At 42.2% G+C, this 13,479-nt stretch overlaps 1 protein-coding gene across 1 annotated transcript; it reads left to right on the forward strand.

Moving 5' to 3' along the window:
• Positions 1-9,185: 9,185 nt before the first annotated feature.
• LOC117557178 (gastrula zinc finger protein XlCGF26.1-like) lies at positions 9,186-12,763 on the forward strand. Its single transcript, XM_034232885.1, has 2 exons — positions 9,186-9,397; positions 10,084-12,763. The coding sequence occupies exons 1-2, from the start codon at positions 9,208-9,210 to the stop codon at positions 11,478-11,480; spliced, it is 1,587 nt and encodes a 528-aa protein (XP_034088776.1). The 5' UTR covers positions 9,186-9,207; the 3' UTR covers positions 11,481-12,763.
• The last annotated feature ends 716 nt before the right edge of the window (positions 12,764-13,479 follow it).

Below are 13,479 nucleotides of genomic sequence, written 5' to 3' on the forward strand. Positions count from 1 at the left end.
CAATCAGGTGCCTGGTTACCTGATTAGCTTCTGATTGTCTGCACCTGCCAGCAAAGCCAGAATGACCAACACAACCACGTCGGCTGACTTGGGACAAATGCTGGTTGAAGAATGGGATGCCATCCCACAGTAGAGTGTGAGCAGGCTGGTGACAGCAAGAGGAGGAGAGGTTGTTGTGGCTGTGAATGGTTCTTCCACACGCTACTGAGGCTACTTGTTAAATGAATACATGTTTCAATTGCCAATATGTCTTGTTTCATCAAACTTCAATCATCCAATCACCAAACAAGAGACACCAGTCAAAAGAAAAGCTGTTTGGCATTGGCAGAGGAGATTTGTCACATTTTTCTTATAGTATACTTTAGTATAGATAAGACAATATTATAACGTTATTGACCCCTCAACTAATTAAATTGTAACAAAAAGTCAAAGTAAGAGTGATGGATAAAAATCAACTTAATGTCAAATAAAAGAACTGCCTAATACGTACAGTATCCACGCCGAAAACATCTTTAACCTATTGCACTGGGTTATTAATTATTGTTTTATAAATAATAATAATTAATAGTAGGCTACATAAAAAGTGTTTTTAAATGTAATTGATGAATAGTTTATAATCATTAATCATAAGTAGGGAGACCAGGGACAGTTGCAACACTTTTTGGGTTTTTCCCCAATAAGTAAAAAACCATTTACAATAGGATAGCCATTTTGCTATATTATACATTATCAATATGTCAGCTACTGAAACAATGTATTTAAGATGTTTTTATGAAATAAGTACAGGTTAGAAAATGTATATATTTTTTTTAACTCAACTGTTACAACTGTCCTTGTGTACAGGGACAGTTGTAGCACATGCCAGGCACGGTTGTAACATGTTAATAACGGTTACCTTTTTCACACCACATGACAACAAATAGGGAAAGCTGTCAAATTCTAAGACAACAAGATTTGAATGGGGTTTCACACATCCTCCAACAAACAATGAACAGGATAACAGATAACACACAGCATCATCCTCTGTGAAGGATTAAACTGTTCTCTGAGAGGTGCTTCTACCTTAATTATGTAGACCTACCTCCTTTGAGCTGAAACCATAATATAAATCAGCTGCCTCCATCAGGTAGTCTCTCAAAAGCATCTCCTGCTCTGTTGAGAACACCTTTGGTGTCCATAGCCTACTCTTGGGGGTGTTTGTGATCCCTGACTCTCCAACCTCAGCCTCTTTGTATGGAACCGGTACAGGGTGACATGGCATATATCCAGGGACTTTGACACTTCCCTGAATGATTTGCCCTTCTCAACTTCATTTGAGGCCCTCTGCAGCAGAGCAAGTGGCACTCCCCTGTCTGTCTTCCTCTTTCTGACATTTGGCATACTGTAAACCAGGGGTGGGGAACCTTTTTCCTATCAAGGGCCATTTCAATTTTTACAATATCCTCAGAGGGCCATACAAATTATTGACCTCTGCTTAAAAAAACTAAAATCACAGCCCATTCATTTCATTCTGTGCAAAGAAAACCTCTGAATCCAGATATCTCACCATGACTCGCGTATGCACGTGCACGGTGTGGCGTGACCACCAAAACAGAAAGATTGGACACAAGATGTGTGCAAATGTATTTAGTTTCCTATCCATGTGAACATGATTTAAGTGGGGGGGGACCTAACCTCCTCTAGGGGGGTCCGGGGGGCATGCTCCCCCGGGAAGATTTTGTTTAAATGTTGAAGTTAAAAGCATCAATCTGGTGCACTTTAAGAGCAAAATTAGGAGATCTATGGAAACATCTCTCAACACCCAGATGAAACAGAACTGGAAGCAGATTTATTTTTCTTTATGAATATTTTACAAATCACTCTCCTTTCAAACTGTATTCTTCTTTATTAATAACAACTTTTTTTTACTGTCATAGTATTTTATACCTGTTTACTTTATTCTCTTATTTTTTTATAACTATAATGATCATATAAAGATGTGCCTTTACCTCACTGGTTGTAGAAAAAGCTTCTTATATTCGTTAGCATAGCAAGCTAACCAGATGCTAATAACTACAAAGTTATTGACTGTATGATCAGTATGACAGATGAGCAGATCGCCACTGGGCTTTCAACTAAAGACACAGACACGCAGAAACTGCGGCATGTGTAAGGCTCCTTATCGGTACTGCAATTTCTGAAGTGCCGGAGCGGCGTTCTGGTGCTCTCCGTCAGAACTGCACCCCTGTCAGACGAGACATATACCACGTGATGACACGTTAGGCTCGTGTTGTGTTCAAGGACCCTGACCTTGGCCAGGAAAAACAGGCACTCGCTTGTTTAATTTTTTTGCGGTCTAGATTTCTTACATTTTTTTATTTTTTGCGTGTGTTTATAAATTACCTCGAGGGCCGTACCAAATTGTCTCGCGGGCCGTATCCGGCCCGGAGGCCGGAGGTTCCCCACCCCTGCTGTAAACACACACACACACACACACACACACACACACACACACACACACACACACACACACACACACACACACACACACACACACACATACACACACTTAAGGTCTACTGTGCAGTGCTGGAATTGGGCCGGTACTCACCGGTACGCAGTACCGGCACTTCTGGTTCTGACCCATGGAGTACCGGCACTTCTTGCTCAGTACCGGCATGCTGGCGGTACTCCGGTACTCATGCACCGTGCCAGTACTCAACACTCTCCCGCCGTTCTTATTATACATCCATATATATATATACAGCCGCCCGGTACTCAGTAGATGCGTCATGAGGTGCCGAACGGACATTCTCATCGCTCTAACCGCTGGAGTTTCACAGCGGCTGTCAGCTGTTTACTCCTGTCATTCAAACAGAACGTGCTGGAGAGGGGGCGGGGCTTATCTTCTCCATGTAAATACTGTGGTGGAAACGACTATGTCAAAATTAACCTATTTGACCGTGATTTAATAGTAATACACGTTTCAAAATAATAATAATAATAATAATGCCGAAGTAACAACATACGGAAAACTGTTAGTAAAACCATGTTTTAATGCTTTACAATTTACATACCTAGATGCACGTGTGTTGTGTTTATGCAGTGCAACTCCCACCCAGTGGGTGGCTATGTAGAGTGATAGAACAGAGCAGGCACGCCCCCGAGAGAAGGAAAGCAAGTCACGTCACAAATTAGCATTTCTAAAATGTTAGCGTGGATTAATAAAAGTGCAAAAAGACAGCGGTTGTCGCCGGAAGAAACTTCAAATACAGAGAATGCTGTGCCTGTGTTGGAAATTGTGTCTGATGGGGAGCTTTCTTTGGTTGATCCTCCTGCTCCAAGTTCTAGTGCATTAGCATTAGCACTAGCTCCGCCGCCTCCTCCAGAGCCTCTAACGTTAGCTGCTGCTGGCGCAACTGCCACCACCAACACCGGGCAAAGCGATGCACCTGACTGCTGGACAACGGACCAGGTGCAATATTTTTGCAAGACCAATGCATGGCTCCTTCTTAAAGATAAGAAGCTAGGATGTCGGATATGCAGAGATGTCAAATCTTTGGGAATACACACTGGACAAGGACTGAAACTGTCAACTGAATGGGGTGAGTGTGCAGTGTCTCATTTCGGTGTTGACAAGGGCAAACAACAAGCTAGCCTGAGAAAAAAAATCAAAGAACATAAAGAATCACAAGCCCATGTAAAAGCTGCTGACATCCTTACATCTGCTTCACGTGAAACTATTCAACATCAAGTGCAGTCTATGAATAATCTGAATTAGACACCACTATCAGAGTTTTTCGAACGGCATATAAAATTGGCAAACATAGCCGGCCATTCACAGACATGCCAATTGATTTGAATGTACAGAAACTGAATGGGCTGAACGTGGGCAGGGTTTTGCACTCCAATAAAACCTGTGGCGAAATCATCGACCACATAGCTCATGAGCTGAAGAAAAAAATGGCAAAAGACATTACAGAAAACCAAAGAAACTCTGTGTTTTGGTCGATGAATCTACCACTATTAGTGGTAAAACGGTGCTTGTTGTGTGTCTACGCTCAGCATTAGCTGATGCTGAGCCCGAAACGTTTTTTTGGGAGCTGATCGAGTTGGATGGAACAACGGCTGATGACATCACAAAGGCGTTAATGGAGTGTCTTGGAAGAGATTTTAACGAGGACTTTTTAGGTCAGTGTTTCGTTTCTTTTGCATGTGATGGGGCTTCAGTCATGCTAGGGAAGAGAACAGGCGTTGCTACCCAGTTGTGTAGTAAATTCCCAAGCCTGTTTGTGTGGCACTGCTCCAATCATCGTCTAGAGCTGGCAGTTGGGGATGTGGTCAAGGAGGTCTCAGGGCTCAATCATTTCCAGATATTTTTTGACAAACTCTATTCCTTGTTCCATGCCTCCCCCAAAAATCAGAGGCAGTTAGCGCAGTGTGCGCAAGCAGTCGGACAGCGTCTCCTGGTGATAGGGCGTGTTTTGTCCATCCGCTGGGTGGCTTCAAGTGAAAGGAGCGTCAGAGCAGTCTGGGAAAACTACCGAGTGCTTCATGATCACTTCACAAATGCTGCAAACGACACGAGCAGGGATTCCAGAGACAGAGCAAAGTACAAGGGCCTGGATGATGTGCTCACATCTGCAACGTTTGTCAGCAATCTGGGACTGATGTACGATGCGCTCACAGAGCTCAGCGACCTCTCTCGGCAACTCCAAAAAAGAGAGATGACACTGCCTACAGCAGATAGGCTCTTAACTCGAGAAATACGAGTTTTTGAATCCATGGTCACCATGCCTGGCCCACACATGACTACAGTTCATACAGCTCTAGCTGAGAAGTCCTTCAAGGGTGTTGCCCTGCGTGAGAATGGCAGGCTTGTACAGATTCATGCAGGTCAGTTTTTCCGCAGTATGGTAGAGAATCTGAGACACAGAATGACTTCCACAACCTCCTCTCATGTCAGCACAAGAGAAATCCCATTACATGGCCGGGAGGCCCGGGACAATCAGCTAATCCAGGACATGAAAGTTATCCATCCTGGAAGTTGGCCTGAAGAGGAGTTAGACGTACAGTATGGGGACGTAGAGGTGCTACGTTTGTGCGAAGTGCTGAAAGTGGACAGAAGAGAGACTGTTCAGGGCTTTCGCGAATACAAGGAAACCAGGGCATCCCGTACACCTGCTGCCATGGAGCCTCTACTGAAAGCAGTCCGAACCATCGCTGTCTCCACTAGTGAGTGTGAGCGGGCATTCAGCTGCATGAACGATATCCTTACTGCAAAAAGGAATGCTCTCTCTGTCAGCCGACTGTCCAGCCTGGTTTTCATTAAATGTAATGGACCATCACTAGGACAGTTCAATCCGGAACAGTATGTGAGGTCCTGGCTGGCAAAGGGAAGGAGAAGTGCTGATGAAAGAGCCTGTCCAGCTCCAGCCCCTGATACTGATGTCCCCAAGGCCTTCTGGAGCCTTTTCTAACAATGTGAAGTATATTGCAAAGCAGCTCACCCAGTGAGAAGACTTTTGGCATAATGTGCCGATTTGTACAGATCCTGGAGATAGAAGGACTTCAGACCAACCAGGGAGTTATCTGATCAGCTTGGTGTTCAATGTAACTCTTTACCATGGCTCAGACTTTGTTACTTGCAGTTACAGTTTCTCATTTTAGATTGTGCAAATTTTGCATTTGTTTTTACATGTTCTTTGTTCATGCTCTTTATCATTTTTCTGAGTTGGAAAGTTAGATTGCATCATAGTTTACTTTATACATATTTGTATTCTTCAGTGGTGAAGTATATTGCAAAGCAGCTCAGCCATGTGAGAAGACTTTTGGCACTTTTTCGTTTTTCGTTTTCTGAGTTGGAAAGTTAGATTGCATTCAAAATGTACAGAAATACTTAATTTTGTTAAAGCTTTTTATAAAAAATGCTTCTGACCAGAGCTTTGTTTCCTTGTCATTAATGTTGAACACCACCAGAGGGGCTCTCACCTGAAAGGTCTCTGCTTCATGTGTCTTCAGCAGAAGATCTAGACTTTGATTGCTATATTTTCAGTTAATATTGACCTTACTGAGCTTTAGCCATATCCGCTGCCTATCATAAAAAATGTTAAGTACAGTGAACCTTTCTAAAATATACAGTAGTAAAGAGACAAACCCACCAGCATTATAGTAGCCAAATTCTTGTTTGTGGGCTGTATATATAAAATTGACTTGAAAAAGTTGCTGATTTTAGAGTACTGGCACCTTTTTCATTCCAATTCAAGCACTGCTGTACAGTATGTTATTCTGTTTATTTTTACAGGGACAATGCACACCAACCAACAATACAACTGTATGCTTGAATGAACAATTGATCATTCAAGCAAATGAGCCATCATTGTAAATGTGCCATGTTACAACCGTCCCGTTACAACCGTCCCAGGACCACCAGTCTTGCTTCCACCCCCTGTGAACCTGCCTGGTTGCTAGCTTGACCCATATTTAGCTAGTTATATTTGTAGCTTACAAAACAGTGATTCTAATAATACTAGTTTGGATTCCTAGACATTTGAACTCAAGACAGTATCCAAAAAATACATCATATAATTTTAGTTAATATTTTACCTCAGAAACACACTTTTGCTGATATCTTACGCGAGAAATTCAAACATGGCTCTTTTTTTTCTCAGCGATCTTACCATCTAACTGCGCATGTGCAGGGTGAGTTTCATCACTCTAGCTTGTTTGTGATTGGAGATATTGAAGGTGTTACAACCGACCCGTGTTACAACTGTCCCTGGTCTCCCTAATGATTATTTATATTACTCTTGTAAATAAATTACCCTCCCACTCAGGGCTTTTTGGAGTAGATCACATCATGACCTACTACAAAAACCTAGGGGTACGCAAAGATGATTTCAGTCTAGCAAGGGTAACAACAGCAGAGGTACTCATTAAACTGAGCGCCCTCCAACCTAACAAGGCCACTGGCCACGACAATATCCCCTCCAAATTCCTCAGAGACACAGCAACCGCCATCTTACCAGTCATAGCTCACATAATTAACCTCTCCATAAAACAGGGAAAAGTACCCAAAGACTTCAAAATGGCAAGAGTAACCCCCCCTGCACAAAAAGGGCAGCAAATTGGACCCAGGCAACTTCCGCCCTGTCTCTATACTTACCTCCATCTCGAAAGTCATGGAAAAAATAGTATATGAACAGGTCGAAAAGTACCTCGCGGAAAATAAACTAATCTATGAATTTCAATCTGGCTTTAGAACATCCCACTCCACTGACACATGCCTTCTTTATTTGAGCGACCACATCAAACAAGAGGTGGACGAGGGCAAGTACTGCGGCATGGTGATGCTGGACCTACAAAAGGCTTTCGACACTGTCAATCACCCCATTCTGATTGACAAGCTAAAAGCAATTGGTTTTGATAAACTATCGGTGAGCTGGATGCAATCCTACCTGGAGGGGAGAGAACAGATGGTGGAGGTAAACGATACTCTGTCCCCCCCCCCTCCCAGTGAGCTGTGGTGTTCCACAAGGAAGCATATTAGGTCCGTTACTGTTCCTAATTTATGTAAATGACATGTCATCAGCATGTGACTGCAACTTGTTCCTGTTCGCGGACGACTCAGCCCTGCTGGTCTCTGACAGGAACAGGTTGCAGGTTGAAAAAACCCTCAGCTCCGAGCTCGGCAGAATCTGCACCTGGCTCGCCGATAATAAATTATCATTACACCTGGGTAAAACAGAGTCAATTTTCTTCGGTTCGAAACATAATCTCAGCAAATCCGACGACTTCTCAGTTGCAGTGGGCGACATTATTGTCATAAGTAAGAAGGAAATTACATACCTAGGATCTATTCTTGAGGCAAACCTCTCCTGTGACAAAATGGCATCCAATGTAATAAAAAAAGTCAATCAAAGAACTAGATTCCTATACCGGATCTCCTCTCTGGTAAACAAAAACACCCTGAAAACTCTGGCAGGAGCACTCATTCAAGGGTACTATGACTATGCTTGCACGTCATGGTACCATAGCACCTCCAAGGCGCTAAAAATAAAACTTCAAACATCGCAAAATAAACTGGTTAGACTACTGCTTGACCTTTCATCTAGAACCCACCTCACCTCTGCCCACTTTGACAACCTAGGATGGCTTAGAGTAGACGACAGAGTACAGCTACTTGCAATGGGCCTGGTCTACAAGATCCACTACACCTCTATGGTACCCATGTACATGTCAAAATTCTTCCCAAAGGTCAAGGAATACCATGATCATAACACCAGAGGGAGCTCCACAAATCATGTGAAACCCAGATTTGGCACAAAAAAGGGGGAATACACGTTTCGCAATTATGCCACATCAAGGTGGAACGCTCTTCCCACAACTGTAAAGGAAAGTAAAACTATACTTACCTTCAAAACCTCTCTTAAAGAGCACCTTCGGGGGAGAGCATTGCAAAACTAGCCCCGGTAATGGTACAAATCTCAACCTGTCGTTCAATGGACAGCTTCCCCCCCCCATCTATGTATATACTCGCATTTTAGACTCTGTTACTAACTGTATATATATATCTGTAGACTTGGTATGTCTTAAATGTCCGGTTAGGATGTATTAGAACGAAATCTAAAATGAAAATTGTAAATAAGCAATCTGTATGTAAAAAACCACCTGTATGTAAATTGTAAATAAGCCATCTGTATGTCAAATATGTCTTATATGTCTTAAATGACATGATGAATTGGAAATGGGGGACCCTGATGTAAACAAGACGAAAGTCTTTCTCTGGTCTGCATCCCCTTAACAATTGTATGTTTTGAGCTGTACTGTACTGTACCCAATATACAAGCTGTTAATAAACTTTTCAATCAATCAATCAATCAATCAATATGAATCTGTAAAGTAACAAGAAACGTATCAAAAGTTATCAAATAAATGTAGTGCAGTAAAGAGTGCCATATTTGCCACTGAATTGTAATGCACCATATTATTGGAGAAATTAAAATGTGCATCTTGCAATTTAGAGACTTATTTCAACAATGTTTTTACTACCTTTGGTCTTAGAAAACAAAGCTTTTATTTTGAAATGGATATGATCGAACCGGAACTAGTTCATGCTGCCAGCACTTAAGCGCCAACTTGACAGCAGTCGTATTAAATTGTTTTCTCAACAAAAACCCTAAACATCGGTTTGGTTGGCCCGTGAACACAGCCGAGTGTCCCTCCATCATGTCCGGCCTCCAGCTGTTCAGAGAGCTGGTTACCGAGCGGCTGTCGGCGGCCGCTGAGGAGATTTTCGCGGCATTCAAAAACACCCTCGCGGGCTACGAAGAGGAGATCCTGCTCTCCAAACGGGAGATCCACCGGCAGCGCGCGGAGCTGCAAACACTTAACAAAATAAAGATTAAAAAACGTTCAGGTTTGTGAGTAATTAATTAGCATTAATTTGTTCTGGCTCTGCTTTTGACTACGCACTTAGCTGCTATCATCACGAGCCTCGTGAACACCCAGTTTCCTGCTGAAAAGGAAGTTCTTCAGTAAAGTTTTGCTAGCTTAACTTATGTCCTCTTGTGAATGCTGAAGTTTCCCATGTCATATTAGCAAGGCCTTTCCAGTGTAAGATGATACCTGCCAAAGTTAAACAAAATAAACTTGTATTGCACCTAATCATTCTCAATGGTAACTTAGTTTGCCTAAAAACGATGATAACAATAATACCAGAACACATTTAATACACAGAGCAGGACATATCTAATAGCAACTCAATTAATTAAAATACACATGAGCACAACAAACAACATGTAGTAAAACATAAATAAAAGCACATGGAAGCAATTCTCTTTGGCAGTTCAAATCTAACACAAAAATTGTTGTAATACTTAAAAATGGTTCGGCTTTTTGAAAGCAAATAAACCTGCAAGATTCTTTCTGTTCTGAGATATTTGATTTTCTTTATATAGCAGAACCGTAATGGTTAGTGGCTTTGGATAAAAGTGTAATCTAAATGTAATAGTGGATGTAAAATAGATTTGAAAAAAGTCCGAGTTTGCAGCCCTGATCTCCGTTCGGCAGATCTTTATAATAGCTTTCCTTTTTTTTTTTCAGACCAACCACAGCTGGCTCTCTCAGAGGACTTCCCTTCTGACCAGCACCAAGAAGAACACTGTGAGCAGGAGTGGAGCTCCGCACTGGACCAGGAGCCTCCACAAACTGAGAAAAGCCAGGAGGATGAGGCGGAGGAGGAGGACACCATCAAGGTCATCTTCACTCCTCCGTGTGTGAATAATGAGCTGGACCAGGATAAAGCAGATCCTCTCCCGAGCACTTCCACGGTGGAGGCGGAGACTGAAGTTGAAGGCAGAGCGTACTCCGGCTTTTCTGCGGTGGAGAAAGACAACAGCACTGAGGAGTGGGCGGGCAGCGGGGGGTCTCAGAGCGAAGACAGCGACGAGGACTGGAGGAAAAGGAAGGCGCCTCGTCCGATGGTGCTGAAACTGCACCCAGGTAAAAAAGCAAAATCGCAAATTTGCTGTAAAGTCTGCGGGAAGGCGTTCCATGCTAACATCTCGTTGGTGAACCACCTGAAGGTGCACCCGAAGGAGGTCTGCGGCGTGTGCGGGGAGCGCTTCGAGAGTGAGGAGAGTTTTCGAGATCACCTGACATCGCACGTGAAAGCGGAAGTCTGCGGCGTTTGTGGGAAATGTTTCGGCTCCTCCAGCTCTTTGCAGACGCACATGAGGGTCCACACGGGGGAGAAACCGTTTAACTGCAGCGAGTGTGGGAAATCCTTCAACTGCCGCCAAAACATGATGCGACACATCCGGATACACACTGGGGAGAAACCCTATCCTTGCACTGTGTGCGGGAAATGTTTTAATGACGACTCCACGTTGAAACACCACCTGCTGGTTCACGTGCACAAGAAGAAACGGAACCCAAATAACGAAAGTGAAAATGGTAAAGACAGTGAGGATGAGAAGACGTTGACGTTACCAAAAAAGCAGCAGACTCGGACAATATGTGAAGTGTGTGGTGAAAAGTTTCGCTCCATGATTTCTCTGGTGAATCACGCTAAAAGTCACGCCACGGACCTCTGCGGTGTTTGTGGGACGCACTTCGACTCTGAGGCAAACTTAAAACTTCACATGAAAACTCATAAAAGCGGGAAGGTGTGCGAGGTGTGCTTGAAGTGTTTCGACGGTCAGAAAAACCTGGAGATCCACATGAGGACCCACACAGGGGAGAAGCCGTTTCTCTGCAGCGAGTGCGGAAAATCCTTCAACTGCCGCCACAATATGATAAGACACACCCGGATTCACACGGGGGAGAAACCTTACATGTGCAACATCTGCAGCCGCTGCTTCAGCGACCACTCCGTGCAGAAGCAGCACAGCAGCACGCACACAGGGGAGAAACCGCACCGCTGTGAGATCTGCGGGAAAAGTTTCCACCGTAAGACGAACCTGAGGCTGCACATGAAGAGCCACAAGACTGAGAAGTGACTGATAAATACTGTAAGGTGGTGTGTAGCAGAGTCCTGCCCGGGTCTCATTTTCAAGATCTGCCCCTGTACCGCAACGTTCAATGGAGTGGTGCTGGGATGACGTATTTGTGTAGGTTGACCCTGAAGTTAGCATCTCCCTGGTTCCCTCAACCAAAAGCCAATGGGATTTCTTTATTGGATTTTGCATTATTGCGGTAAGACAGAAGTTGACCTGATAGATATTTAGTTTTACTATAAGTATTATCCAACACCCACAATCCTACCAGCATTTTCCTTTTTTTCCTCAGACCTGCAACCAGAAATACAATTATACAAAATATTTTTGTGAAGCTGAAAACATCATGTTGGGACATATTTGTGAAATGCACTTGAAATGATTCCTTGGTTTATTTGGACAGCAGAAGGAGTCTCACTCAGCCTGCCTCCGTTTTACAACCTCGGTTTCTTTCATTTCTACAAACTAAAGGTGGCACTGAACCACATTAGCTCTTTTGATAAGCAGGTGCATGAGCACAATTAAAACCTGAGCTCATATAATTGTGCAGTGTTCCCACATGCCAAACCAGTTTCCTCCGCTTACATCTGCAGATGCCACCTTCAATTCCAGTGTCATTGTGCTGCTGGCAGGCACTGCTGTGATGACCACACCCAAAATGTAACACACAATGCAATGAAAACTTTAAAAAATGCAAGAGGTGAAACGAAAGTTAAATGCACCTTTTTATAAAGTTTCCTCCCAAAGCTTGAAGGTGCTTATATCTTTGTTTTTTAGTGCATTTACATTCAAATACAGTACAGTTTATCAATACAAGAAGATTAAGTGAAAAGCAATAGATTATTTCTCAGAAGTGAAGTTTATTTTAAGCCTGTTATATGCTACAATTCCTTTATTAATTTTTAGAACAAATTGCCTGAGGATATTACTCTTGACAAAATCAGTTCATACTTCTATAACCATTAAGTGAATCATTCTACGCACATTTAGGATCTGTAAAATCTGTTATTAATTGCATTTTTGTTTATACTTTTCTTTACTGGGTGTTGCATATAGTTGTGTATGTAAAGCAATTTGTTAATATTGGTTTAAAAAAACAACTACTACTGTGTCATAAGGTAATATGTTTCATAGATTTCTATACAATCGGACTGCTCAAAGTACAGGGACCTTTGGATGGGGCTACATGTGAGCCCCATGTGATACATGAGCTGTATCCCATTTATTTTGTATGTTTAAATATTTTTGATACAAAGTAAATTACTTTTACATTTTGTAACTGTTTCATTGTTACACGGACAAATAAATGGTTCATATTAAATCTGAGTTTGTGTCTGGTTATGGGAGTTTTGTTTTATTTTTAGATATCTGTGTTCAAATAGTTCCATACAAACATTTACCGGTAAGTTGTGCAAACCTAGAAAGATATTTGATATTCTCATATGAGATATAAGCTCACATACATAGGATTTTTTATTTATATCTTACTAGAAATAAACTCAGAAATATTTGTTACTACCAAGAATACAATTCAAACAAAAATACCAGCTGCAAATCCTCATTTTGTGTGTGATTGTGAGACAAACAGGGTTTTATCAATTTTTATATTTATTATTTTTTCAGACAACGTTAGTTGGGATGTAACTAAAAACTTTAATAAATAATGTATACACCTTTTTTACCGCCATTTCATCATGTGTTAAAGATCACCTATGTATTCTACAAAATCAAACTAACCAAGGTAACACCCGTCCACCTCATCACCTGAATCTCCTCCTAGACCACCATTGTGTTTTTTCAAACCAATCATCTCACAGAGGAGCATGGCCAGCAGCAACTCATTAGCATTTAAAGATACAGCCGCAGAATCATCACTTTTGGAACAGGGCTGAAACAGAGGAGTTTATGGGATGTTACAATAGACGATCTGTTTGGTATTTCAAGCCAAACACTTCAGAAACATGTTTTGTATATATCTGAGATCTATAATATATTGTTGAAA

The sequence above is a fragment of the Gymnodraco acuticeps genome, unplaced genomic scaffold, assembly GCF_902827175.1.
Source record: "Gymnodraco acuticeps unplaced genomic scaffold, fGymAcu1.1, whole genome shotgun sequence".
Taxonomy (NCBI): Eukaryota; Metazoa; Chordata; class Actinopteri; order Perciformes; family Bathydraconidae; genus Gymnodraco; species Gymnodraco acuticeps.